The sequence below is a fragment of the Muntiacus reevesi genome, chromosome 11 (assembly GCF_963930625.1).
Source record: "Muntiacus reevesi chromosome 11, mMunRee1.1, whole genome shotgun sequence".
Taxonomy (NCBI): domain Eukaryota; kingdom Metazoa; phylum Chordata; class Mammalia; order Artiodactyla; family Cervidae; genus Muntiacus; species Muntiacus reevesi.
Window position 1 is genome coordinate 61,993,414 of NC_089259.1, and position 27,217 is coordinate 62,020,630.

Genomic DNA, 27,217 nt, shown 5'->3' on the forward strand with positions numbered 1-27,217 from the left:
TTTGCATGCTAAGTTTTTTTACCAGGAAAATAAACATTACAGCTGTGCCAGGTTTAATTCCAAGAAAAAATATGTTACTATATATTCTTAAAGGAGTAAAATTCTGAACTCAAATCTGTTCAAAAATTTGTGGCAAAGAGTACTGTGACCAGATTATTAAGTAACGTGCCTTTCACTTTTCACTTTGTTAGCTATACTCAGCGTGTTGTTGGAAATGGAATCAAAGCCCAATCTGGAAATCCTGAAGTCAAAGTCAAAGGAATCGATCCTGTGATAAATCAGATTATTGATAAACTGAGGCACGTTATTCAGGTAAGTGCTGATGTCCTATGTATTTTTATACTGAATGATACGGAATAAGTGATGGATGTGATCAATCTGTAAATCCTATCTGATAATCCTACCTGAAGTTCAATATTGGAAGAAATACTTTGTATCTAGAGTTCTGGAAATACTTGGCTGAGTGATTTTCATATGTAGTGTGCAGCAGTATTTTAACAGATAGTCAGTTATGTATCTGTAGAAAGAGAACTTAGCTTTAGGGTTTCAATAAATAATGAGACTCTCAGGATAAGCTTCATTCCTAACAAATATGATGGAAAAGAGATGGGAAATCCTGTTGTAGGTAATAAGAATGGAGCTGTGGTACAAAAATGAGTACATAGATTAAAGACATATTCACAAAGGAATAAATAGATTCTCAAAATATAGGGTTTATTAAAAGTTCTTCACAGGAGGGTTTACTGATATGTCACCCATTTGGTATAACATTTGCCACTTCTTGCTTCATAACTTTCAAAATCGTATCCTTTTCAAAGTGGCAGCGGGAAATAATTCCACATTTTTTTAGCGCCCAAGTTAAATTGAGTCCCATTCTTTCATCTTTATATTAGTGTGCAGATCTCCAATTATTCATGCTTAAGTTTCCTTCTAGAGTTACAAGAGATATCAAATAAAATGCTACCTTTGAGATCTGTCTTTTTAAAGTCTACTAGGATGATATGATTGAAGTTTAGATTTTTACAGAAGATAGCAGAAAGTAATATTTTGTACAGGTTTTGCTACAACAGCCACCTTTAATGTCTTAGAACATGTTTCCTCGTGGAAAGATCAAGAGAAATTTTGTTTTTGCTGGACTTCTGACGGCTGGTCATATGTGAGTGTCCTGGCAGGGGGAATTGTAATATCCAGTGCAGTTAACAGGATCCGCCACAGGGTCAGGTTTGAAAAGGCTTGGAAAATCATCTTCTGGAAGTGAGAATTTATTAATTTGGGACTAAATATGGAACAAGGGAGGGAGCAGAAATAGGAACATATTTCAGAATCTAATCTGTAGATTTAGGTGATCACTTATTTGTGCTTGGTAGTTCATTTTTTAAAAATCATTATAGATATATGCATTTATTATCAGTACTATAAAAATGCCATCTCTCATCATAGGGATAAACAATTATTCTTCTTATCCTTTTTTGCATATCTAAGTATATGTTTAGCAAAACTTTTCTTCATATATTTGCCCTTAAACACCTTTCTTCTTGGTCTGCCATTGAACACACCTCATTTTCCACACTGTAATCTCTGCACTTAGAGTCATTAAACAAGAAGGTAGAGATTTTCGTTTGAAAAAAACCACTTTGTAAAAAAAAAAAACACTTTGTAAATGTCTTAATCATTAATTTATGCCAAGTATTTAATGAATATTTACTGAGTTCCCACCCGTAGACTTGGTTCTACACAAGGCATTGAGGTTACATGAGTGAACAAAGACACAACCCTGCTCTTGTCAGGTTTATATTCTGAGAAAAAAAGAAAATGCGGTACCTATAACTAAAAATAGAGACAAATCAAGAACACAGAGCAGGATGAGGTCGGAAAGGCACTTGGGCGTGTGCTAGTGGAGGCCTCTCTGGGGGTGGGGAGGATACTGCTGGGTTGAAACCGAGTGGCAAGGATTCACTGGAAAGGAAGAAGAAATCATAGGAAAATCTGGGAGAACTGTGTTCGAGACGGAGGAGCTCATACATTCAGGGACTTGTGACAGGAGTAGGTTAATTGCATTCAGAGGACAAACAGAGAACCATGTCACTGAAACAAAACAAGTACAGGGGAAAAAAGAACATGAGTTAAATTAAGGGGAATCTGATAGGCTCTGGTAGGGCTTTTCAGATTTCTCCTAAGTAGGAAAGGAAATCACGTAAAGGCTTCAGGTAGAGGATGGTACAATTTAATTTAAGTTTTATAAAGATAATTTTGGCTTTATAATGGAAAATTTGACCCTGAGGAGCAAGAATAGAAAAAGGAAGGAACATAGGCAGAAAATCATGGTGATTGGGACTAGAATAAAAAGAGTGAGTAATATAGAAATTAATGGATTTGGATGAATATATGGTGAGTGGAGTTATCAGGAATTGTTGATGAATTGGCAAATGGAGCAATGGAAAGAGAGTATAAGGATGATAAGTAGGTTTGGTGAGGTGATAGTATCATTAAGTGAAAAAAAGGAATTCTTGAAGTGGAGGAGGTCTGGGGTTTGGTTGTTGGGTTTGGTTAGGCGTGAATGGTTCTATTAAATTTGAGATGCCTGTTAGACTTCCCAGAGGTGTACCCAGCATTCTTTGATGATCCCAGGACTGGAAATGCACATTTGAGAACATCACTATACAGATACTATTTAAATCATGAGACTGTATGAGGTTGCTACTTTCCTGTTAGAATTTACACCAAAACCATTAGAGGAGAATATAAAACAGCAGAATGCTATGAAAAATGTATACTGTGAAAAATCTTCGGATGAAGAAATCATTTCTTTAAATGTATGTGGTGCCTTGTAGATACTGAGAGAGTTGATCTTAGACAGATAAGCTATCTAGTAATATTAACATTTTGTGGCTCAGCTGGCAAAGAATCTGCCTGCAATCTTGCCCACAGTAGTAGAAATAATGGTCATCTGAGTTAAATTCACCCATTCCAGAGACTCCTAATATTCCAAAGACACCTAATAATAGGAATATCTGCTAGATACAAGTCTTTTCACAACTTTTTTCTCTTGTGATTAATTTCTGAGTATTGTAACTAAGAGTCCTTTCATTAATAATTTTAGGTGCTTTAATAAATCTTGCTAAGTTTTTCTCCATGAAAATTATAGGAATTTATATGTGAAGCAAAGTGTATGTGTCACCTTCCCCTACATATTGAGGGTATATGTGAGATCCTGGTAGTGATTGCACATCAGTGTTAGGAAATAGTATGGTGCTCTAGGACCAAAGTAGCAGCATTTTAGAAATGTTAGCCTGAGCTCATCCCCTGGGAGTACTCTAAGAATGGCCAAAATGAATATTTTTAATTAGAAAATAGTTTATAAAATTTTCCAAGTTTTCCTAGAGAAAGGTTGTAACAAAAACAGCCTTAATATTATTTGATCATTTAGAATAAGCCCTATGTTTAATTCCTGCCAAGACAAAAAATTGAAAGAAAATTCAATATAAGTGAATACTCTGGGTTATAGCTTGGTCCTCAGGGACTATCTCAAGCACTTCAAAGTCCACTCAGTGCCTCTGCAGATTCTTCTGAATTGGGAACAAGACCTTGGAGACAAGAAGATAAGTCAATCCCGGTTCTCCTTCATCTGTGATTCTGGCATCTTTCACTAGACCAGCCACCATACAAACCCTCAGAGGTAGTATCTGACAGTTTCCTACATTCCACAGTCACTGTGTAAAGTTGGCATTGTTTTCGCTTTTGAAAACTACCTGTAATAAATATAATTTAGCCATTAACCTTCCAGTGAGGAATTGTCTAAAGGTAGGAATTTTAAAAGATTAACATAAACTTTCGTCAGATGCTTACAGCAGCTTGAATTGCCTTTCGACAATAGTTTGGAAGGGCTTCCCAGGTGGCCCTAGTGGTAAAGAATCCTCCTGCCAATGTCAGAGACATAAGAGTCTTGATCCCTGGGTCAGGAAGATCCCCTGGAGAAGGGAATGGCAATTCACTCCAGTATTCTTGCCTGTGAAAATCGCATGGACAGAGGAGCCTGGCGGGCTATAGTCCTTGGGGTGGCAAAGAGCCGAGCACGACCGAACACATGAACACAATAGGTTGGAAATAACACTCGATTCCTCTTAGTACATCTGAGAGAATAAATATATAAATGTTTTAATTCAGATTTTTTCTTCTAGTAAACTTATTCCGAAACTTCTTGTTCATATTGACTACGTTTAGGCAATGTTGTCAGCAAAAAAGTCATAGTTATGCAGCAATTTATCTATAAGGATTAAATAACATCTATTATTTTTCAAAGAAAATGATGTCAGTGGTTAAAATCCTAACTGCTAAGCACTGTTAGTTGTGAACGATAATGACCCATTGCTTAGAAGCTACTTTACCTGCTTTCAATATGAAACATAAAAAGTAATACCATAGTAATTTTCTATAAATCTTTTATTGCAAAACCAATAAATGTTACAGTGTTGTTAAAAGTAGTAGATTTAAGTAATATTTTATTTCTTTGAACAATTCCAATACATATAAGTTAATATTGGTTTATATTAAATATTCATGTTTATAGAGAGACTATAACTTCCTTAGAAAAATGTCGTCCTATACAAAATAAATTTGATTTTTAAATGTGAGAAAGCAATGATCATAACCATTTGTTTAAAGTTACAAAATATGTAGGTATTTTTTAACATATATTTCCATAATCACAACTTGCTGGGTTCAGGCAGAGATGAGAGACTTTTATGTGGGGAAAAAACGATGCTAAATTGCCTCTTTTCTTTTATTCAAAATTTTCCCTAGGATACAAGTATGATAAATAGAAACTTTAGAGCTATGATAGGCTATGATGAGATTCTAATTGAAACCTCAATGAATAAGGTTAGCATTTATAAACACAAAAAATAATGACACAGGATTTTAAAAACATATTAGTTACCTCAAAATTTCTGAATCCTGAAAACTGTCTAAACTTTTTTCGTTAAATCACCTACTACAAAACGCTTTTAGGAAACCTTTTCCTGTTAATAACTTATCACTGCGACAAAGAGCCAGTTGGTCAATTCCTAATTAGAAACTGTTTGCCCACAAAGTGTCAGCTGACTGTGAACGTCTTCCACTTGTACCAACTTCCTTCCTTGCTCAGAAAATCACCACAGCACGCTGACTCCTTCCTCCTGATCTCTGCTACACACCAGTATCATGTCTCCAGGCTCACTGCATTAATATTCCAGAAGGATAGTGACTTCTTGATTTTGTATTAGCAATGCAGTAGTGACCAAAGCCCATTTAGCTTTTGGTTCAGCAGAAAATATTTGAAATGCACTGAACAATTTTGAACGGTCATCAAATTTAGCAATTTATTTGGCCTGAGTAAAGTCAATGGAAGGTTTCTTTCTGAAGTGTTTAGTATAATGCACTCACTTCACTATTGGCCATTTCATTAAAAAAATAAATTGTCAGCATAAAACCAACCTTTTCAATTAGTGTAAAATCAACTGGAAATGCTAGTTTAAAATCTCTTTTTGAAAGTAATGGTATTTGGATTGGCCATTTATAATTTATATCTTATCATTTAATGAGTATGTAGCTGTTTTATGTTGGGTAAAATTTTGACTCTGTAGCTACTCTGATGCTAGTATATTATCATTACCTATTAAGATTTAAGCCATTTATTTGCCAGGTTTTGTTTGCTAAACATATTTAAAAAATTTTGGACACTAAAACTTTTATATTTTTTATTTAGGTGATTAGAACAAACAACAGCCACTTAAGGATTAAAATATTTAATCTTTCTGTTTAAAACATAATGTGAAATATGGCTTATTTCACAAAATGAGATTCCAAATTATAGCCATCTCTCACTGAAATCAGATTTCTATAGCTTTATATTATAAATAGTTCTCATTTATAAGTAAGAAAAGTAATGTTTGACAATTAGTAGATGTAACTATCCACTCAGTAACTTTAAAAAACTAAAAATGCATTTTCTTTTAATTCAATAAAATTCACTTGTCACAGTATAGCTAGGTGCTAAAGAACATGACTTTTGCATTATCACAAGGCATGTGACTAAATTCCAGCTCTTGTAGGCACTAGGTGTGTGCTGATAGTCACTTTATTGGTATCTTTAAGTCTCAAAATAATTTTGACTTATTTCAAAAAGATAAATAACAAATGTAGGATGTGAGGAAAGTGGAGCCCTCAAACATTGTTGGTGGAATATAAAATTTTGCAACTACTTTGAAAAATAGGTAGTTCTCCCAAAAATTAAACATAGACTTACTATATGCTCAGAAATCCCACTGCTATGTACACATCCAAGGGAAAAGAAAGCCTGCGTTTACACAAAATTTTGTACACAGATGCTGATAGCATTATTTGTAATATTCAAAAAGTAGAATTAACTCCTTTTTCCCCCTTGCAGTCTTGAGGTGTATTTTCAGGGGGAAAACTCTAGTAGAATGATTCTTGGCTTATAACTGCTGCTAGAATACAGAGCAGAGGGAATCACAAGACAGGAAATAGAGGAACTAAGTGAAAAGTCCCAAACTGACCTGCTTATTTGCAGACTGCTGCACTCATGTAGAAAATTAGATAACTCTTCTTTGGAGAAACGGATCAATTCCAGAGCAAATAATTCCATATACCATTTGGGTCTACACCCATTGCTGGTGAAATCCTCTATTATACCTTATACATATACAATTATTTCCAGGTAGTTTCTAATGCCCAATATCAGTGGACAGTTAAGGATCACTGGTGCACTGAATAAAAATATGAAAAAATATATTAAAGCGTAATACTAACAAAAAAGAAATGAGAAAATACAGACAAAATATGAAGAAGCAAATACACAAAAGCTATATGGGTGTATATGTGCTCAGTCATGTCCGACACTTTATAACCCTATGGACTGTAGCCCACCAGGCTCCTCTGTCTATGGAATTTTCCAGGCAAGAATACTGGAGTGGGTTGCCATTTCCTTCTCCAAGGTATCTCCCCAACCCCGGGATCAAACCCATGTTTTCTGCATCTCCTGGAGACATTGGTGGGCAGATTCTTTACCACTAGTGCCACTTGGGAAGTCCAAAAAGCTATATGAATATCCTCCAAAAAATTTATAAATAAATCATACCCTTAAAACAATAATACATTGCTTCTAAAATATTAATAAAAAATAAGAAAAAAACTTCTGGAAATTAAAAATATGTAAAAATTTACAATTCAGTAAATGGGTCTTAAAGATAAAGTCGAAGAAATATTCTGTAAAATAATGACACAAAAAAGAGAGAAGGAAATAGAGAAGTAAAATGATGAGATGTTAAAATTTTACTCTAGGAGATCCTTATAATAAGAATTTCTTAGAAAGGAACCAAACTAATACAGAGAAGGAATTTATCATTTAAATAATAAATCATTTTTTTCCAGAAATGAAAAGTTATGACTCCAGATTGAATCCACCAAGCAACCATTACAATAAATGAACACATGTACACATGCAAAAAATTATGAAATTTATGAATATTGTAAAGAAGATACTAAAATATTCCAGTGGAAGAAAACAACTGAACAAAATACATACAAATGCATACAAAGAAAGGGGATCAGATCTGTAATTTCTTATTGGTAGGAATACTAGGAGCAAATGGAAAGGCAATACCTTCAAATTAAGGGGCAAATGATTTCTGACCTGAAATTCTATACGTAGTTGAAACAGCAATTAAGTATAAGGGCATATTAAAAAGTTTTACTGATAAGTAAAAATACACAAATTTATATATTGTATACCTTCTCTGTAAAGCTTTGGCAAACAGTAATTAAGAAATGAGAAGATATGGGGTCCAGGAAACATGACGTTGAATACATCAGATTTGGGAAAAGGATGACTATAAGAGGGAATTTTGCAAGCCAGAAAGAAAAAGAGAATCACTAAGTTAAAACAATATGTTGGAATATATGGGGGAAAAAAGTATTTGGCAGACTTGCTAGAGCACTTGAGAAAAAAAATAGATAGATAAAAGGCAAACTCTGCAAATTGATAGTTACTGTGGCAATTATAAGGCTTCCCAGGTGGTACCTGCCAATGCAGGAGACATAAGTGATGCAGGTTTGATCCCTGGGTTGGGAAGATCCCTTGAAGTAAGAAGTGGCAACCCATTCAATTATTCTTGCCTGGAGAATCCCTTGGACAGAGGAGCCAGGTTGCCTGTGGTCCATGGGGTCACAAAGAGTCGGACACGACTGAAGCACCTGAGCATGCAAGCCAATGGCAATTGCGGATTATAAGAAAGCCAAAGCATTTTCATGAAAAGATGTATAATCATAGTACACTGTTTTCCTAAACTGAATAGGATGTTTGTAGATAGAACATTACTTTAATCACAACTTTGCTAAAATTAATAAATTAATTGGATGGGGAAAAGGAAAGTGGAATATATTGGTATAACAGAAAATCAATAAATATTGCTAACATGATAGTAAGAAACAGAAAAGTTACCTAATGAATAAAGATCTAGACATGTAAGGTTAATGCTAGAACAATCAGTTGGGTTGATTATTACTACCCACAGGAGTAGGAAACATAGTCTATAAAGTGCTTTGGGTGTGGGAATATTTTTTTTTAATTTTAATAGACATTTGGTACTGCTCATTTCTAAATAAATATATTTATTATCCTGACCATTATAAATAAAATTAAAAAAAAAACAAAAGACAAACTCTGCATCATGTTTTATGCGGAACTGCATCATTTGGTCTTCTATATCTCAAACTTGATCCTCCTCTTTTTACACTATTTTTATATCTACTCTCCCTATATGCACACTCCTCATTGTTTCAATTCTTTCAGTATCCCAGGTTCTTTCTTACATCTAAGTCTTCCATTCTCTCTCTCTTTTATTTTTAAGAAAAACACTTTTACTTGGGAAAAACTGTGTCTCTTTTTTTCTGAATCTCATAGTCACCCATGATATCTCAGTTCTCCCAGTGAAGAGCATATGTTTTCCTATGTTCTTCTTGGCACTCTGTAACTGACTTACAGGAGCACTTTAGAGAAGAGAGAAAAAAAAAAAACAAAACAGGGTATTGATCATATCCACAGTGACCTCTTTTTCTCTATACCCATTTTCTGTACCCAAAATATCTTGGTTAGTCCACTCATTATTTCTGACCTTAAAGTTTGTCTTCCTATTCGCTGATTTTAGTGTTTTGAAACATATCTAGCAAACTTGACTAATTTTTAAGTTTGAAACTGGCCAGTATATTGATTAAGTATTGCTCAGAAATTCCTCCTTTAACTTTTTTCTAGATATTAATTCAGGTTCATAGTTTTACCACTCATTGAATTCTGGTGAGCTGGGGTTATAGTCATTCATAAAGCTTCCCAATCAAACAACCCAGCTTTGCTATTCTTGTTATTCACAGTTTTCTGGGTCATGTGCTGTCCTGTCCTGGCAAATGTCATAACTTGACTCCCAATACCCGCAAAGTCTGGCATGCAAAAATAACCCACCTAATGATCTTTGGTAGCACTCCTTTGCCATATGATTGGCTCATGTGTAGTTCAGCTTTCAGCAGGCATATTATGGACCATAATGCTTTTCAGACTCAATAAATGTACTCTATAATCACTTGAATGTCATTTTATGAATGTATTTTGGAGATGTAACTTGTCAGAGCAGAATGTTTCTGGATATATTTCTTGCAGTTCAGTGGTCTTTAACCAGATGGCCCCCTATAGTTTTGAAGCAGTGAATGCACCTTGAAAGTAGGCTGACTTATGAGAGGAAAATGGTCACGGGGAATCAATGGGAAAGTTTCTTAGGCACAGGAATATTGAAGAAGTGAAATAAATACTGTATAAAGATTCATTAAAAACTAAGCTAAGTAAAAGTCCTATGATAAAATGATAAAATTAGAATATGAATTATAATAACTTTAAGAAATGTGATAAGTCCTATGAATGTAAGTTCTGCCTCTGTTATGTGTTTAGCATTGATGTGGTAGAAACTTAATCGGTTTCATTAGAAATAAAACAAATCATGAGTTTTATAGTAATGAGTTTGAAGAGGCACTTATATACCTTTATGCAAGGCAGATCATTTACTATTTCTGAAAATGATCATTTTGAAATTTTATATCTGGAAATATATTATCAAACCAAGCCTGAAACTCATTAAACAGATGGTAAAATCTAATTTAACTTCTTTAACGCTCCTTTTCTTTTTATCTTATAAAAGCAATTGAGCTTGTCAGCTTTTAATTACAAAAGAGTAATTTGAATTTTTTAGATATGTATAACAAACCGAGATAGTTGCTAAATTTACTATATCCTAGTGACTTCCTATTGTAAGATTTTTGTGAAAGAATCACATTATCAGAAAAGCAGTTTAAAATTTCTACAAAATAAATATCCTTGAGGCATGTAATAGATCTGAAATGAGACCTAATTCTTAAAGATTTTAAAATATTTGATTTGCTCCCATTAAAATTTATACAAAGTTTAAATTTTATATTGTCCCATTTTTTAAAAAGTGTGAAACATACCTCAATAATATCAAAATGAGTTATTTATACACTTTAACTGTGAAGTATCTATGTTTTGACTGTGTACTATATTCTTTCATTGATAAAAATTAAGTAGCATAATTATTATGTCATCCAAGAACACAATAACCTTATAAAACTTATTTTCAGTGTCTATTTTACAAATATTCTCACTATTAGAAAATTTATCATGTTTCTGTGCTAATTCACTATAGCATCATCTTTTCAGTTCAGTTCAGTTCAGCCGCTCAGTCATGTCCAACTCTCTGTGACCCCATGAATCACAGCATGCCAGGCCTCCCTATCCATCACCAACTCCCAGAGATTACTCAAACTCATGTCCACTGAGTTGGTGATGCCATCTAACCATCTTATCCTCTGCTGTGCCCTTCTCCTCCTGCCCCCAATCCCTCCCAGCATCAGGATCTTGTCCAATGAGTCAGCTCTTCGCATGAGGTGGCCAAAGTATTGTAGTTTCAGCTTCAGCATCAGTCCTTCCAATGAACACCCAGGACTGATCTCCTTTAGGATGGACTGGTTGGATCTCCTTGCAGTCCAAGGGGCTCGCAAGAGTCTTCTCCAACACCACACTTCAAACGCATCAATTCTTCGGCGTTCAGCTTTCTTCACAGTTCAACTCTCACATCCATACATGATCACTGGAAAAACCATTGCCTTGGCTAGATGGACCTTTGTTGGCAAAGTAATGGCTTTGCTTTTTAATATGCTATCCAGGTGGTCATAACTTTCCTTCCAAGGAGTAAGCGTCTTTTAATTTCATGGCTGCAGTCACCATCTGCAGTGATTTTGGAGCCACCCAAAATAAAGTCTGACACTGTTTCCTGTTTCCCCATCTATTTGCCATGAAGTGATGGGACCAGACGCCATGATCATAGTTTTCTGAATGTTGCGCTTTAAGCCAACTTTTTCACTCTCCTCTTTCACTTTCATCAAGAGGCTCTTTAGTTCCTCTTCACTTTCTGCCATAAGGGTGGTGTTGCCTGCTTATCTGAAGTTATTGGTATTTCTCCCAGCAATCTTGATTCCAGCTTATTCTTCTTCCAGCCCAGCATTTCTCATGATGTACTCTGCATATAAGTTAAATAAGCAGGGTGACAATATACAGCTTTGATGTACTCATTTTCCTATTAGGAACCAATCTGTTATTCCATGTCCAGTTCTAACTGTTGCTTCCTGACCTGCATATAGGCTTCTCAAGAGGCAGGTCAGGTGGTCTGCTATTCCCATCTCTTTCAGAAATTTTCACAGCTTATTGTGATCCACACAGTCAAAGGCTTTGGCATAGTCAATAAAGGAGAAATAGATGTTTTTCTGGAACTCTCTTGCTTTTTTGATGATTCGGCAAATGTTGGCAATTTAATCTCTTGTTCCTCTGTCTTTTCCAAAACTAGCTTGAGCATTGTCTTTTAACCCAATCTTAAAAATTTCTCTTTTTCTGATATTTTAAAATATATTGCATCTCAACATGTAGCTTCATTTCTTGAGTTTGTAACAAGGAAAATATTCAGAGTATTATCCATTTAAAACAAACCTTTATGCATAATGCCGCTTGTAATACCTTTTGACTACCATCTCCATTATATCATGGGCTAGACTTGTATTTACTCATTGCGTCAGAAGAGAGCATGCAAACATAAGAATTTCAATATCTGTTGAATGAATGAATGAAATTGATAATTACATTGATCACTGCATGTAAAATTTAAATCGAACAGAAAAGTGAATGTTTCTGATGATCAAATACTGACACTAACTATTTAATATCGCTCTAATTACAAATAAGATGCTTTCAGTCTTGGATGACAATTTCAAAATGTCTTGTACTGTTTTACTCATTTGTTGACTCATTTATTCACTGAACAAAGTGGTTTAGTAGCCCCTAGGAGCCAGGTACAGTAATAGTTATAGGGAGTACACAAAATTATTTAAACAAGGATGTTGATGAGAAACAGTGTGTATTGCACTGAAGGACTAGTCTGCTGCTGATCTTGATCAGCAGATCAAGTAAGGGAAAGGAGTCTGACCATATTTCTCTACTTCATTCAGCAAGTATTATTGAGGTTGTACAATGGATCAGGAGATTTCCTAAGTAGTGGGTATACAAAATTGAATAAGACTGTACCTACTTGTAGCAAAACATTGCTATAATAAAAAAGATAAAGGAATTCATTTTGTAAGATTTCTGATGTAGCTTCAGAGAATTTATCCCTGTTCCAGAATATTCAATTGAGGTTGAATATGAAATGAAGGAGAAGATATTTCATAAAATACTGTGGTACCACTTACTTCAGTTAGAATATAGTTATAACTTATTTTTAAAAAATATGATGTGCACATAATAGATGTGATGATTCAATAACAGAAATGTTGGACAATGATGCCTTTGAAGCAAACTATTCTCTGTTTAAAAATCATGTGAAACTTAGAGAAATATATTAGTAAGCATTTTTTCATGTTCAGGCATCTGTGGTCAGCTGCGATTCAGCCGATCTACATTGGGTTGAGCTGGGACGTGCTTGACATCCAGATCTGTTGCACATCTTGGTCATCCTCCTGTGATCAGAGAACCAGAAGCATGTTAACACTATGACAGAAGTCAGGACTTCAAACCCATCTATGCAAAAGCATACTAGGCTCCGGCTGCAGTAGATTCTCTAAGATAAACCTTTTGGCAAAAGCAAAGTTACACAGCAAAGACCAAAGTGAGAGCTATAACCCTCTCCACCAGCAACCTCTCTACCGGGGATGGAGCTGGGAGAGAGAGTGAACAGTTGCCCCCAAACAATCTAATGTTTTTACTTGTTTGAATAGGCTTTGCCTAGCTATAGTACAATACAAAGCTCCTATTTGAACTCTTCCTTCATATTCATGGTGCTACATATTTTCCACTCTGATTATATTCTTATGAACTTTCTTCTTGTACAAACTTGAAAACTATATACTTAAATGTATTAGATCAGGAAAGGCAGAACCTAAATCATCACATGGGAAATATTTCTCAATATTTTTAGTGTTTTGTGTGATTGTTAGTAGTATTTTGAAAGCAAAATACTTGTAATGACAGAATTTTGGTCTAAGTCAGATATTGATTTATTTTAACAAACTACACAAATCAGAGTAAATTACAAGTAAATAGATTAGGTTTGAAATGCTTATTTGAACTGAAAATGAGATTGGATTTTCATGTTAAACATTTGGACTTTAATTATTTTGTTAGGATTGGTTTATTAAGATGTAATTAGTGAAATTATCAGTAGAAAAACATGTTGTGCTATAATTAAATCATTTAAATAATCACTTCTTGATGTCTTAACAGGCTAGATTTCTTAATTCATTAAAGCTGTTAAGAATTCTCTGTAAATACAACTTATTATCAGTAAGTTTGCTTTTCTAGAAATGATAGAAAATTTAGAACTCTGCATTAATATTTAATAGCAATATGCTATTCTGATATCAACACACTATGTTTATCTACAAAACATTCAAGAAGGCAGAAATATAGGTAATTAGAATGATTGCAACCTGTTCACCTTTGGCAATTACCAACAGTAGTAGAATTTTTGTATCTTTAGAAAAACATAGATGATTTTAGAATTGGATTCAGTTCCATTTTCTCTCTAGAAATAACTACTTATATAACTGAGGTTATGTTAATAGAGTACCCGTATTTCCAAACATAATGCATTATTTTCTTCTATTTATTCTATTCCATACTGAAAACCTGTTTAACAAAACAAGACAGTAAATCTAATAGTATAGAGAAACTAATATAGACATTTTATACTATTCCTCCTAATCCATGAAATTTATCGCTGAGATGCAAAGATGGAAGTGAAGTCTTTGGGCAAGTACATACTTTACTAATAATTATTTCTTTTCCTTTAAGAAAATCCCTTAATGGACAGGAGTATGGAAATGTCCAAGAGATATTCTTGAAGTATCTGGAGCACATATTCCTCCTAGCACATATTCCTAGCAAACTCAACAAATAGATCCATTTAAGTGAAATAAACTCTGTGCAACTGATTTTGTATGTGAGATTGTGTGTTCGTATGTATGTACATACAGATCTCTGTATTCTCAATCTTTTCTGTTATGAAATGTCAAGCTGAATTGACGGATAACTGCATTGTGTTTAAAAAACATGTTAACCTGATAAACAGACAGCCTTAACAAGAAAAAGAACAACAAAATACCTTGGTTGTTCCCAATACTTCTCACTGCGTGTCAGCCACTTTCTCCCCCAGTATGTCTCCAGCAAAACTAGTCTCTAAACACCTGTTTCACTCAGAGACACCAGTTGTTGTAAATGACTTTAATAAACATTTTACTCTACCTACTTCTTATCTTAATGTAATTGTTTATGATATCCCCCAGGGGATCAAGCAGAAGGGCTTATATGGAGTATTTTACGTGACTTCATGAAGTAAAGAAAGAAAAGTTGTGTTTATAAAGTGATCAGATTGATAGATTATCCTTCTATTAAGCAAGTAACCATGCATTAAGTTTTAGTATGGTAGATCAGAGTGAAAATTTTTCAAAGTTTATTTGTTGTGGCATCCAACAGTTGGTCACATTGCACATTTCAAAGTTACAAAGGAGCCTCATGGTAGTACAAATGCAGATCAGGAGAATTTTAAGTGAAGCCAGAGCAAGAGTTTCAGAAGTTGACAATATCTGGAAAGCAACCTCTGCAAGGAAGCAGGCACCCAGGGGACTCTAGGAGTCATTTTTCAAATCTTATATGCCTGGGATTTCAGACATTGTTACCCCATTCTCCTTTACTAAGATGTAACTCAGGGTTACAATATCAAAAATTAATTAAAAAATATAAACGGAGGTGGTGGTGGGAGGGAGGTTCCAGAGGGACGGGATATATGTATATTTACAGCTGATTCACGTTTGAAAGGAGAAACCAACACAACATTGTACAGTAATTATCCTCCAATTAAAAATGTAAAAAACTTATAAATAACAGATAGTACAAAAACAAAAAATGAACAAGTTCATAGATCTAGAGAACACATTGGAGGTCAGGGGTTGTGGGGTGAGAGAAGTTGGTAAATGTAAAACTAAAGGTAAAAAGATAAAAGGAAGTTTTAATTCTAAAAGCCTCTTTCAAACTACAGCTTTTTGGTTGATCTTGATGGGTATAAAATAACATTATTGCTTGTATGAAATAACATTAGAGAGAAAAATGGAATAAAAAATAGTAATTTTAAGACAAAGTGGTTGATTTTAACCATGAAAATGTTTTTATGTACATTAGTAAAGATAGATTATTTTGAATCAAATACATGGTTTAATATGTATTTTTTTGGTGAATTTAGGTTTGGAAGGAAGTTAGAATGGAAGAATACATTGAATCTTTCTTTAGAAACAAGTAAAACCTTAAAACAACTTAAGTAAAACCTTAAGTAAAACAACTTAAGTATTACCAGTTCTCAACAAGTTACCTTCCCTATGATGTTGTTCAGTCACTAAGCTGTATCTGACTCTCTGTGACCCCGTTGACTGCAGCATGCCAGGCTTCCCTGTCCTTCACTGTCTCCCAGAGTTTGCTCAAACTCATATCCATTGAGTCGGTGATGCCAAATAACTACCTCATCCTCCATACCCCACTTCTCCTCCTGCCCTCGATATTACCCAGCATCAGGGTCTTTTCCAATGAGTCAGCTCTTCATATTAGGTGGCCAAAGTTTTGGAACTTCAACTTCAGCATCAGTCTTTCAAATGAATTTTCAGAGTTGATTTCCTTTAGGATTGATTGGTTTGATCTCCTTGTAGTTCAAAGGAGTCTCAAGAGTCTTCTCCTCCCACCACAATTTGAAAACAACAGTTCTTCAGCACTCAGCCTTCTTTATGGTCTGACTCTCACATCTGTACATGACTACTAGAAAAACCACAACTTTGACTGTACAGACCTTTGTTGGCAAAGTAACATCTCTGCTTTTTAATACACTATCTAGGTTTCTCATAGCTTTTCTTCTAAGGGACAAGTGTCTTAATTTCATGGATATACTCACTGTCCACAGTGATTTTGGAGCCCAAGAAAATAAAATCTGCCGCTGTTTCCACTTTTCCCCATCTATTTGTCATAAGTGTCATAATCCTAGTTTTTTGAATGTTGAGTTTTAAGCCAACTTTTTCACTCTCCTCTTTCACCCTCATCAAGATGCTCTTTAGTTCCTCTTCACTTTCTGTCATTAGAGTGGTATCATCTGCATATCTGAGATATTTTGTTATCTACCAACAGAAATATTATTGATATTTCTCCCTGAAATCTTGATTCCAGCTTCTGTTTCATCCAGCTCAGCCTTTTTCAAGATATACTCTGCATATAAGTTAAATAAGCAGGGTGATAATATACCTCCCCATTCTAGTCCATAAAAAGTTCCCTTAGAAATCTCTAATGCTCTCAGGGTCAAATGCTTACAATTCAGTGGCTGTCACATCTAAATGCTTTGGGAGCCATCCACGTCACATGCTTCACCTCACTTTTATTTTTGTTATTTTTCACTCTGCTCAGGTAAGAAGCTTTATTTTTGTTGTTTTTCTCTCTGTTCAGATAAGAAGCTGCAATTTGTATGAGCACTAAAAGTGCAGCCTTACTGGAAAAAATGAAAAAGTAAACAAAAGATAGATCAAGGGACTTTATAGCCACAACATGTCTGAAGTCTGAGGAACAAAACATGAAGAGACAGAAAATAGTGGAAGCTAGCAGGATATTAAAGGGGTATATACTAATTTCTTCAATTTTGACTTCAAAGAAATAACAGTAATTCACAGACTGTCTTCTAAATACCAATTACACAAATGTAAATATTTTTGGAATTTTCCTTTCTTAATCCCTTTCCTTGACAGTGAAATCCAGAGGAGAATACTAGGATTCAGTTTCCATCGCAACTACCCTCCAAGTCCTGTTCTGAAGGATTCAGAAATCTTTCTTGAGTAGAGTAGACTTTAGATTTCTTTCTGATGGCTCTGGCAGTTTCTATTTAGGTCTAGCTCCTTCCAGCCCTAATATATCATAATCAGTTGAATTTTTTTTAGTGGACTGCTTGTGCTATTATTTTAATAGATACTGTGGATAACTTGATATTTTATTAATTGACTATGAATTTTACTCACTGACATTTCTGAAACATTCACCAAAATTCAAGAATTTCAAGTCAAATGGTCACTAAAGTAGGAAAAATAATTATGCATATGCCTTTCAAAAAAATGGGGCTTCCCCAGTGACTCAGCAGTAAAGAATCACCTGCCAGTGCAAGAGATGCGGGAGACATGAGTTTGATCCCTGGGTTGGGAAGATCCCTGGAGGTGGGAATGGTAACCCATTCCAGTATTCTTGCCTGGAGAATTCCACGGACAGAGGAGCCTGGTGGGCTACAGTGCATGTGATCTCAAAGAGTTGGACACCACTGAAGTGGCTGAACACTTTCAAAAAACAGAGATATACCATTTACTTTTAAAATGAATGTACTTTTTTTTTTTCCTGGATTTTTGCTGGATTGTTTAATTCCAGAGAATCTTATCAAGCACAATCTTAGTTTTCTCCTTTTTGAGGATTTCAAAATTAAAATGAGCATTGAACCATCAATTCATTCTTTTCTCCTTATTGGATGAGTGCACATAGATTGCTTTACCTATATCTTAATTTTCAACATAAACTTTTGGTGGAATATTTCATGTTTCATCACCATGTAAGCAGATGTGATTTTTATTCTTTTTCCTTTTCATTGAGCAGTTGCCTCATTTGAAAATTTTTCACTTGATTTCATTTAACTTTTTTTGATGCTAGCTACATCTGTTGCTACCTGTCTGGTTTTCATTTTAATGGGCTGCCTAGAAGCTGGGACCACAATAGTGGTGTATTTTCCTGCTGTTCATTTATTCTTTGTTTCAAGAATACTGATATTCAAGAAATGGAATTGGTATATTGTCATAGATTTGTTTTTTACCTCTTTGAAATGCTCTTCCATTTTTATTTCTATTTATACCTTTGGAAACATTTTATGGTTACTTGATACATATAACACCAAAGCTCCTTTAGAAAATTTTCAGTTTCCCAAATGCACGTTGACATATATTATTTAATAGTTACTACAAAATGATCTTTGGAGCAATGTATTTTAGTATATAATAACAAATCTCAATTGTAACTTAAAAGTGATAAACTGGCTTTTGATAGCCTAGAATTAATGTACATGTATAAGGTTAATCTTTGTGCAAATTGAAGATGACTATGTATTCAGGATTGGTTACATCATTTGCAAGGTCCAGTGAAAAATGAAAACGTATTCTCCCCTGTTCAAAAGTTTCTAAGAACTTCAAAATGATCACAGTAGCACATTCACAGGGCCTTGGTAAGCAGGTTATATGATCATAAAGACAGTCCTCTGTGTATTTTGAGAAAACTAAGATCTTTGCCAGAATGTTTTAAAAATTATAGAATATTATATCAGTAGAAATAAAAGATATAAAGAAAGATCACATAGTCAATCTCAAAATCAAAACATGAAATTCTAACATGAATTCTCCGAGAGAACTTACCTTTAGAACCTGATATTTCACCCCTGTATTTCTATTTTTGAATAAATCTCTATATAGTTTCTTATTTTTGCCTAAAATCTAACTTTTATAAGTTCTGTTATCCCAAATTCTGCCCTAATAAATAATTCAGAGATAACTATATTTCCTAATGTAATAGGTGGGACCATATGACATTGTCAATATTCAGCCTTTTTTGACTTACGAAAAGGGCAGTTTTATGTGTTCCCACCTAAGATATAGCAGCTCATTAAATATGTGAAGTCAGGAGCGATACAAACCCCACCCCTTATTATGAAACACATTCGCGTGCTGGGCTGGGCTTAGTTGCTTCAGTCGTGTCTGACTTATTGTGACCCCGTGAACTGTAGCCCGCCAGGCTCCTTTGTCCATGGGATTCTCCAGGCAAGAATACTGGAGTGGGTGGCCATGCACTCCTCCAGGGGATCTTCCCAACCCAGGGATAGAACCCGGGTCTCCTGCATTGCGGGCAGATTCTTTATTGCCTGAGCCACCAGGGAAGGCCCATACATCATGTATCCTTTTCAAAAAATGCAGTCAATCTTTTCACACCCAAATTAATTATTATTTGAATCTTCACCACTATTCATATGAGAAGTATTTTAGATTCTTCAACATGTTGCTTGAGTGACTCTAACAGCTAACTTTATTAATTTTCTTCTTACAGTTTGACATTCTTATTGAAAAGAATGATCCAAATGTTTACTAATAGAACCCATAGTGAAGCATGTTTACCAGTCAAATGACCTAAAGAAGTCTAAACCCTAACCCCTAATTTTTTTTATCAATGTCTAAGCAATATGTCTACTAGTATAAACTTGAGCAATTTTATGTGAAACCTGAAAAACTTGAATTATATATGTTATTTTATTTATTTTATTTATTTTTTTCCAACAAAGAATCCCATTAATAATTTTCCATCTTCCATTTTCTATCATTTTTCCCCCCAAATTTTTTCTGTTAAACTGTAACAGTTTCTGTGGAGAAACCTGGTTCTTCCCAATTCTGAGATCTGGGAGGCATGCTTGCAATAGGATCGCATAAATTCTATCTGACATGATAGGCAATAAAATCAACACTATTCATATAGTGGATAGAATTATGAGTTCCATAAGGCTCATGTATAACATTAAAAAGCAAATCAGTAAAAATAATTCTCTTATAGACTATTGCCTAATTGTGTAATTTTCTGATGAATTCAACTGACATTGTGTTTAAGAAACATGTTTACCTGATAAATTTAATTATTATTATCCAAAAATAACATTAAGGAAATGGCAATCCACTCCAGTATTTTTGCCTGGAAAATCCCAAGGACGGTGGAGCTTGGAGGGCTACAATCCATGGGGTCACAAAGAGCCCACACTACTGAGCAATTTTACTTTCACTTTCAAAAATAACATTGATACATTGCAGAGCACTGGATTTCTAAAATTTTCATCTGCTGAGCATTTTTCATCAGCAAATTTTATACAGAAGTCCAATAAGAGAAAACCCTAACTCAATGGAACTTTTTTCTCCACTTGGGCTCTGTATTAATCCCACTGTGTAGCCCACCCTCAAAAAATCCAAAACTGAAACAAAGCACCCAGTAAACCTAAATTCTCAGTTGTTTAACCAAATCAAAATGTATTTGTTACTCACATAAAATCTGAACTCGGGTTACTAACCTCCACGTTTAAGCTATAGCACTCATTACACGTAACCTTGGGGGGTACCCAAGACAGATGAAGAGAGCTTAAAAATAAGGCAGGAGTATTTTCCTGCCTCAACCCCAAAGGGAAGACCTATGTTATTTCAACTCATGTATTAGTCAGATATTTTCATAACTGAAGTCTCAACTGAACTGAAAGTCTCTGTATTATCCAGAAATATGGTGGCTATTTATTGAGCGTGAACTACCATAGTCTCTTGCGTCTCATATGTCCCTGACTTTTCTCTGTAGTAACTCCTATTTACTCCCAAGTCTTCAAGCAATTCTCCATGAAATACTGTTCTATTATACCAAACATGCCATGAAAAATGGGCTGCAAAGATTCAATATTTTATTTGCTGAAACAGATGGGAATACCCAAAGTTTGTGTAGCAACAAAAGGATGAAGCTGCATGCTTTGATGGACTGCATGGTATGAGGTAGGGATGATGGCCTTTTTTGAAAGTTTGCTCTCTTCGGGACATCTGATGGGATGAGCAGGCTTCAGGACACACCTGAGCATATTCCAGTTTTCTGTCTGAAAGCTTTCTGGGTCTGCTCTAGTGCAGGGATGAGTCCAGAAAATTTAAGACCCCAAGAGTTGAGACATGCATTATTCATCTTTTGGCCCTGCACAGTTAGTCCTGAATCTGGCACTTGCTGAGTTTTAAATTACTTTTGGTTGACATGAAATGAAATCCTCAGCTGCTTGCTAGACAGTTCCAAATCAGGTCCTAAAGCTCATCACTCCCAGAATCACTCCTTTTATTTCAAATCTTGGTCTGCCTTTAGAGTTTCCAATTTTGATTACAGATGCTTTCTGTCATACCGTCTTCTGAGCTTGACATTTTAGTCTCTAGTGGGCCTTGCACATTTTTTATTCTTTATATAGTCAATCATATACTAAAGGTTGTTGCCTCTACTTCGTGCCTTTCTCTCAATTTTATTTCTCCAATCTAAGCCATTCACATATTAGCTTGCACGTGAACTATTTTAGCATCTGAACTCTCCTAGCATCTGAAATCTCTTGCAACTGAGAGTTCTGCCAGAATTGTCTCCTTAAAGCAGAATTTAGACCACATTTTTCTAAGAGGGTTCCAGTGACAATGTGCCAAGTTGCTTCAGTAATGTCCAACTCTTAGCAATCCTATGGACTATAGCCTGCCAGGTTCCTCTGTCCATGGGATTCTCCAGGCAAGAATACTGGAGAGGGTTGCCATTACCTTCTCCACGGGATCTTTCTGATTCAGGGATCGAACCTGGGTCTTTTATGTCTCCTGCACTGGCAAGCATGTTCTTTACCACTAGCAGCACCTGGGAAGCCCTCCAGTGACAATAAGGGTCTTTAATATGTGCTACATTCAGGGAAATAGAAATGAAAGAGTTTAAGTAAGTAAGCTTATAAAATCTGTTTTAAATAAAGTTGAGTAGAATTTACTTTTTGTTGTTGCTGTTTTAGTGTATATTAGAGATTTCTAAACAGGTTTTGCATATACAGAATTTTTCTAATATATTTAACAAAAGAATCTGTTTTCTTAGAGGTATTCTTTCAGAAATGCCATAGACTAAACTTTCAAGGATTCCTCATTATCAACAGAGTCACATCCAGATGGTTTAGTATTCTATTCAAGGCTTTCCACAACAGGTTTACTTAAAGAACATTTTCTTTTTTCTCATGTGATTTTTGCTTAGACCAGTTTGTACTATTCAACTTGCGCCTCTTCTATTCTATATGTTTGTTCTTACTGCTGTTTCTGTGTGGAATTTCTTGCAAGATAATCACAGTTTCTCTTTGAAACACTGAACTCATCGTTTAAAAATCCCCCTCCTTGTCTGGTGAGATTTCCTTGTCTTTACATATATCACAGTAATTTTGGCACAGATGGAAGAGTTCTATTTTAATGGAATAGTAACTTCATATCCAACAAAGTACTAGGTATTAATATGTGCTGTTTTGGTTAATCATCTCGTCAATCCAATGAAGAAATATTAATCAACTTACTGTGCTAAAACACACACAATTAATGCCATGTGTTTAGGTCTTCTCAGTTATGTGCTAGGGAAGTTGTGATTTAAAGAAGCTATGAAAGAAAGTGAAAGTGAAGTCTCTCAGTCGTGTCCAACTCTTTGCGACCCAGTGGACTGTAGCCTACCAGGCTCCTCCGTCCATGGGGATTCTCCAGGCAAGAATACTGGAGTGGGTTACCATTTCCTTCTCCAGGGGATCTCCCGACCCACGGTTCAAACCCGGGTCTGACGCATTGGAGGCAGACAGTTTAACCTCTGAGCCACCAGGGGAAGCCCTAAAGAAGCTATAACTATCTTCAAAACTTCTCTGAATTGCTTACACTATATTCCACATCACTTTTGTTTTTATTTGTTTATTTATTTATTTATTTTTTTCAGTGGGTTTTGTCATACATTGATATGAATCAGCCATAGAGTTACACGTATTCCCCATCCCGATCCCCCCTCCCACCTCCCTCTCCACCTGATTCCTCTGGGTCTTCCCAGTGCACCAGGCCCGAGCGCTTGACTCATGCATCCCACCTGGGCTGGTGGTCTGTTTCACTATAGATAATATACGTGCTGTTCTTTCGAAACATCCCACCCTCACCTTCTCCCACAGAGTTCAAAAGTCTGTTCTGTACATCTGTGTCTCTTTTTCTCTTTTGCATATAGGGTTATCGTTACCATCTTTCTAAATTCCATATATATGTGTTAGTATGCTGTAATGTTCTTTATCTTTCTGGCTTACTTCACTCTGTATAATGGGCTCCAGTTTCATCCATCTCATTAGAACTGATTCAAATGAATTCTTTTTAACAGCTGAGTAATATTCCATGGTGTATATGTACCACAGCTTCCTTATCCATTCATCTGCTGATGGGCATCTAGGTTGCTTCCATGTCCTGGCTATTATAAACAGTGCTGCAATGAACATTGGGGTGCACGTGTCTCTTTCAGATCTGGTTTCCTCAGTGTGTATGCCCAGAAGTGGGATTTCTGGGTCATATGGCAGTTCTATTTCCAGTTTTTAAAAAATCTCCACACTGTTTTCCAGAGTGGCTGTACTAGTTTGCTACTTAATGTATTCTACCACATTTTATGTAATTTGTAGCTAGAAGTCATTTTCATTAGAATGTAAGTTCTTTGAAAATAGATGCTATATCTTATTAGGCATATATTGTAATTCCATGTCATATGGCAGAATATTAATTTTAACTTGACCAGTTTTGTTGGCTTCCCTGCTTGCTCAATACGGTAAAGAATCTGCCCACAATGTGGGAGACTTGGGTTCAATCCCTGGGTCAGAAAGATCCCCTGGAGGAGGGCATGGCAACCCACTCCAGTATTCTTGCCTGGAGAATCCCAATGGACAGAGGAGCCTGGTGGGCTACAGTCCATGGGATCGCAAAGAGTCAGACCCTTTCGCATGACTAAGCACCAGTTTGTAATAGTATTAGACAGCTGCCCTTGTGATTTTTTTTCCTATATGCTGCATCATGGTGTTTTCATTAGAATTGGTATTAAAATATCTCTGGAACAATACTGTGTTGCTTGTACTGTATTTCCCCCAAATGTCTGTGCTCTGCTTCCCAGAAACTCTTTTTGACACACTTGCTCAGGGATAAGCTTTAGGATTTCAAGCTTATGATGGAATTTATATTAAAAAGTGACAATAATGCATCCTAGCCTATGTGAGTATACAGAAAAGGAAGAGGTTTTCTAGGACTGTACCAATGTGGACAAAATCAGAGAAAGGATCAGAGAGATCAGTTGTAATCTGGAGGCAGAACTGTTAAAATAGTTACTTGAAAACAGTTTTACTTGTGCCTTGCTCTGTGAGCAGAAGTGAAGCACTGTGAAGAATGGGTTAAGTATCAAAAATGCTCAAGATGCTTTCTTTTGTAGGTCCACACCTGACCCTGAACAATTACACATTGCATATTGCTCTCTAAGTTATCACCTTGAGAGTAATATTTGCTTTTAAATATGTATTTCAATGTAAATGTGTTCTGTGACTTCTGTTGGCTGCCTGATCACCACTGAGACTTGCAATGCTTCATTCTTATTTGAAAAGGCTTGGTTATCTTCCCAGCTCAAACTTGGGATTCAAGTCTTATTTCAAAACAGACTAGATGGCAGCTGTAGAATTTATAGCTGGACAAGCTGTCGAATTCCTGGACAAGCCCCACCCATTTTTTGGTATATAAACACTAAGGGTGTCTCAGATATGACTTATCTTATTGAATGATGTGTTTGATTCTGTTCACTTACTTGATAAAATAAAGATAGATATTTAGGAGTTTGCCTATTTTTCCTGGGGGCAAATAAACCCCAGATATTCTCAACTCCTTTAAGTTTCAGGGGTCACATCTCACTTCCAACTAAGGAGACAGTATTTCCAGCCCCACTGGTGTTGACCACAAGAGATCCATTCTTCTACCAGGTTCTTGTCTCCAGACATTTATAGAAAACCTTGAGAAATACAACAGTAGATTAAAAACTGTTATTACTGCATCAGACCTGTCCTGGTAACTGTGCAGTAGGAGAATGCTTCATTCAAAAGCTATAGATCAGCTTTTGCCTTCTCAAATCAGACTTTTCCATAGTGAAACTGCTATAGGTTTCTTCCATTGTCCTGGGTAACAACACAGATCTTTCACTTAATTCCTCAAAAAATGTTTCATTCCATGTTCTTATATTGTCATTATGTTTCCTTTGGTTTAACTGCAGCTGGGGAAATGAATTAGATGATATCTTCCAGTTCCTATTCCAAAATAAAAGTATTTTCTACCACTCCTTCGAAAATCATCCTCTTGTATAATCGTATAGTGTATTATAGCAGCAGTTTATGCAAGTGCTAAGGATTAAGATAGTGGAAAAAAGGAAAAGAAAAAATGTAAAAGCCATGTAAGAGGTACACTTGTCTGAACTGATCATTTGGCTCTAAAATGGGTGGACCAGCATGATATCTGGAATAGTTTCCACCCAACTAGATTGATGCTGTTGAGGTTTCCCAAAATAGAAATCAAAGGAATAAAACTAATATGAGAAGGAGCATTAGTTTACTCTTGGATATGTGACATTTGGAAAGTTTTTAAAAATTGAAATCATGTAGAAAATTGTCTTTCCTGTTTTAAACTTCAAAGGATAAATCTAAGTTTAATATATAAACTGTATCATCATCATCTAACAGAGATAATAGATTCCATGGGTATGGATAAGATTTTCTAGGGAAATGACATAAAGTGATTAGAGAATTGGGTGTAGAAATTCTCTGAGCACTGAGGAAGAAACTCAGCCCGTAATAGGGCCAGTTAGAGGATAGCAAGCCTCTGCAAAGAAGCTGAAAGGTCAGCTAAAAATTCTGGTGAATTTAGATTTTCATGTCCAGGAAGAAACCAAACAATTCCCACCCCCCACAGACCCCTTCCAACAAAACATCAATAAAATAAACAAACAAAAGACTATGTTTCATTTCTCTGTCTCCTTATCAGTATTTCTAAATACTTATATCATGGTTACAGTGTTCTTAGCAGTGTTTCTGTTCTTTACCATTTTAATTTTGAAATAACATCCTCCTCATTTCCTACTCCTATCTCTACTTCCCTATACCAACAGATTGTAGTCATCAAGGTATAAATATTGTAGAGGTAATAGCAATTGTATTAATTGGAATGAGTGAAAGTGCTCTAATAAGCAATATTCTGATCTCTGTGGCTTATCATAGTAAGTTTATGTCTCACTATAATAGCCAGTGAAGGTAGCTCTTAGGAGTTTGCCTTGACCAGTGATGCAGGAATCCAGGCTTCTTCCATCATGTGCTTCCTCCCTTCTCCAGGTTCATGGAGTTCCCTCCATCCATGCTGTTAGAGAATGGAGGAGCTTGATCACACAGGAGGTTTTAATGGGATCTGCTGGGGAGTAACCTACAAAAACGCAACAACATTGTCACTTGACTCCAAGGAGACTGGGTTAAGTGGTCCTACTATGTGTCCAGGAGGAAAAGGAATTAGGTTGAGATGCCCACAAAGCATTATTTTTTACCACAGAAATCTAGTCAATGAAACTTGTAACAAAAGTATGTTTATTTATTTCTATTTTTCTTAAACCATGCGGTCTTATTATAGAATTCAATCCGCCACATAAGGAGATGCACCCAGCATGTCCCACTGTCTAGTGAAAATAGAAAACAAATATTCATCTCATTACTCTAGGAGTTTCTTTGCTTCAGGGTCTCAAATAGTACCCTAGTATCTCTTGCATAATTGGCTCAAGTTTCTTAGGAAATAGATGGGAGGGAACAAATTTAAATCATGGAAATTGATTTACTTGAGAGTTTGCAAGCTCTCTCTTTATGGGGCCTTGAGAGTCACC

At 35.5% G+C, this 27,217-nt stretch overlaps 1 protein-coding gene across 1 annotated transcript in view; it reads left to right on the forward strand.

Moving 5' to 3' along the window:
- GPC5 (glypican 5) overlaps window positions 1-27,217 on the forward strand; it is a 746,923-nt gene that overhangs the window by 482,679 nt on the left and 237,027 nt on the right. Inside the window, exon 6 of the mRNA XM_065901803.1 lies at window positions 192-312. Within this exon, the coding sequence (XP_065757875.1) occupies window positions 192-312 (121 nt within the window). The remainder of the gene's footprint in view (window positions 1-191; window positions 313-27,217) is intronic.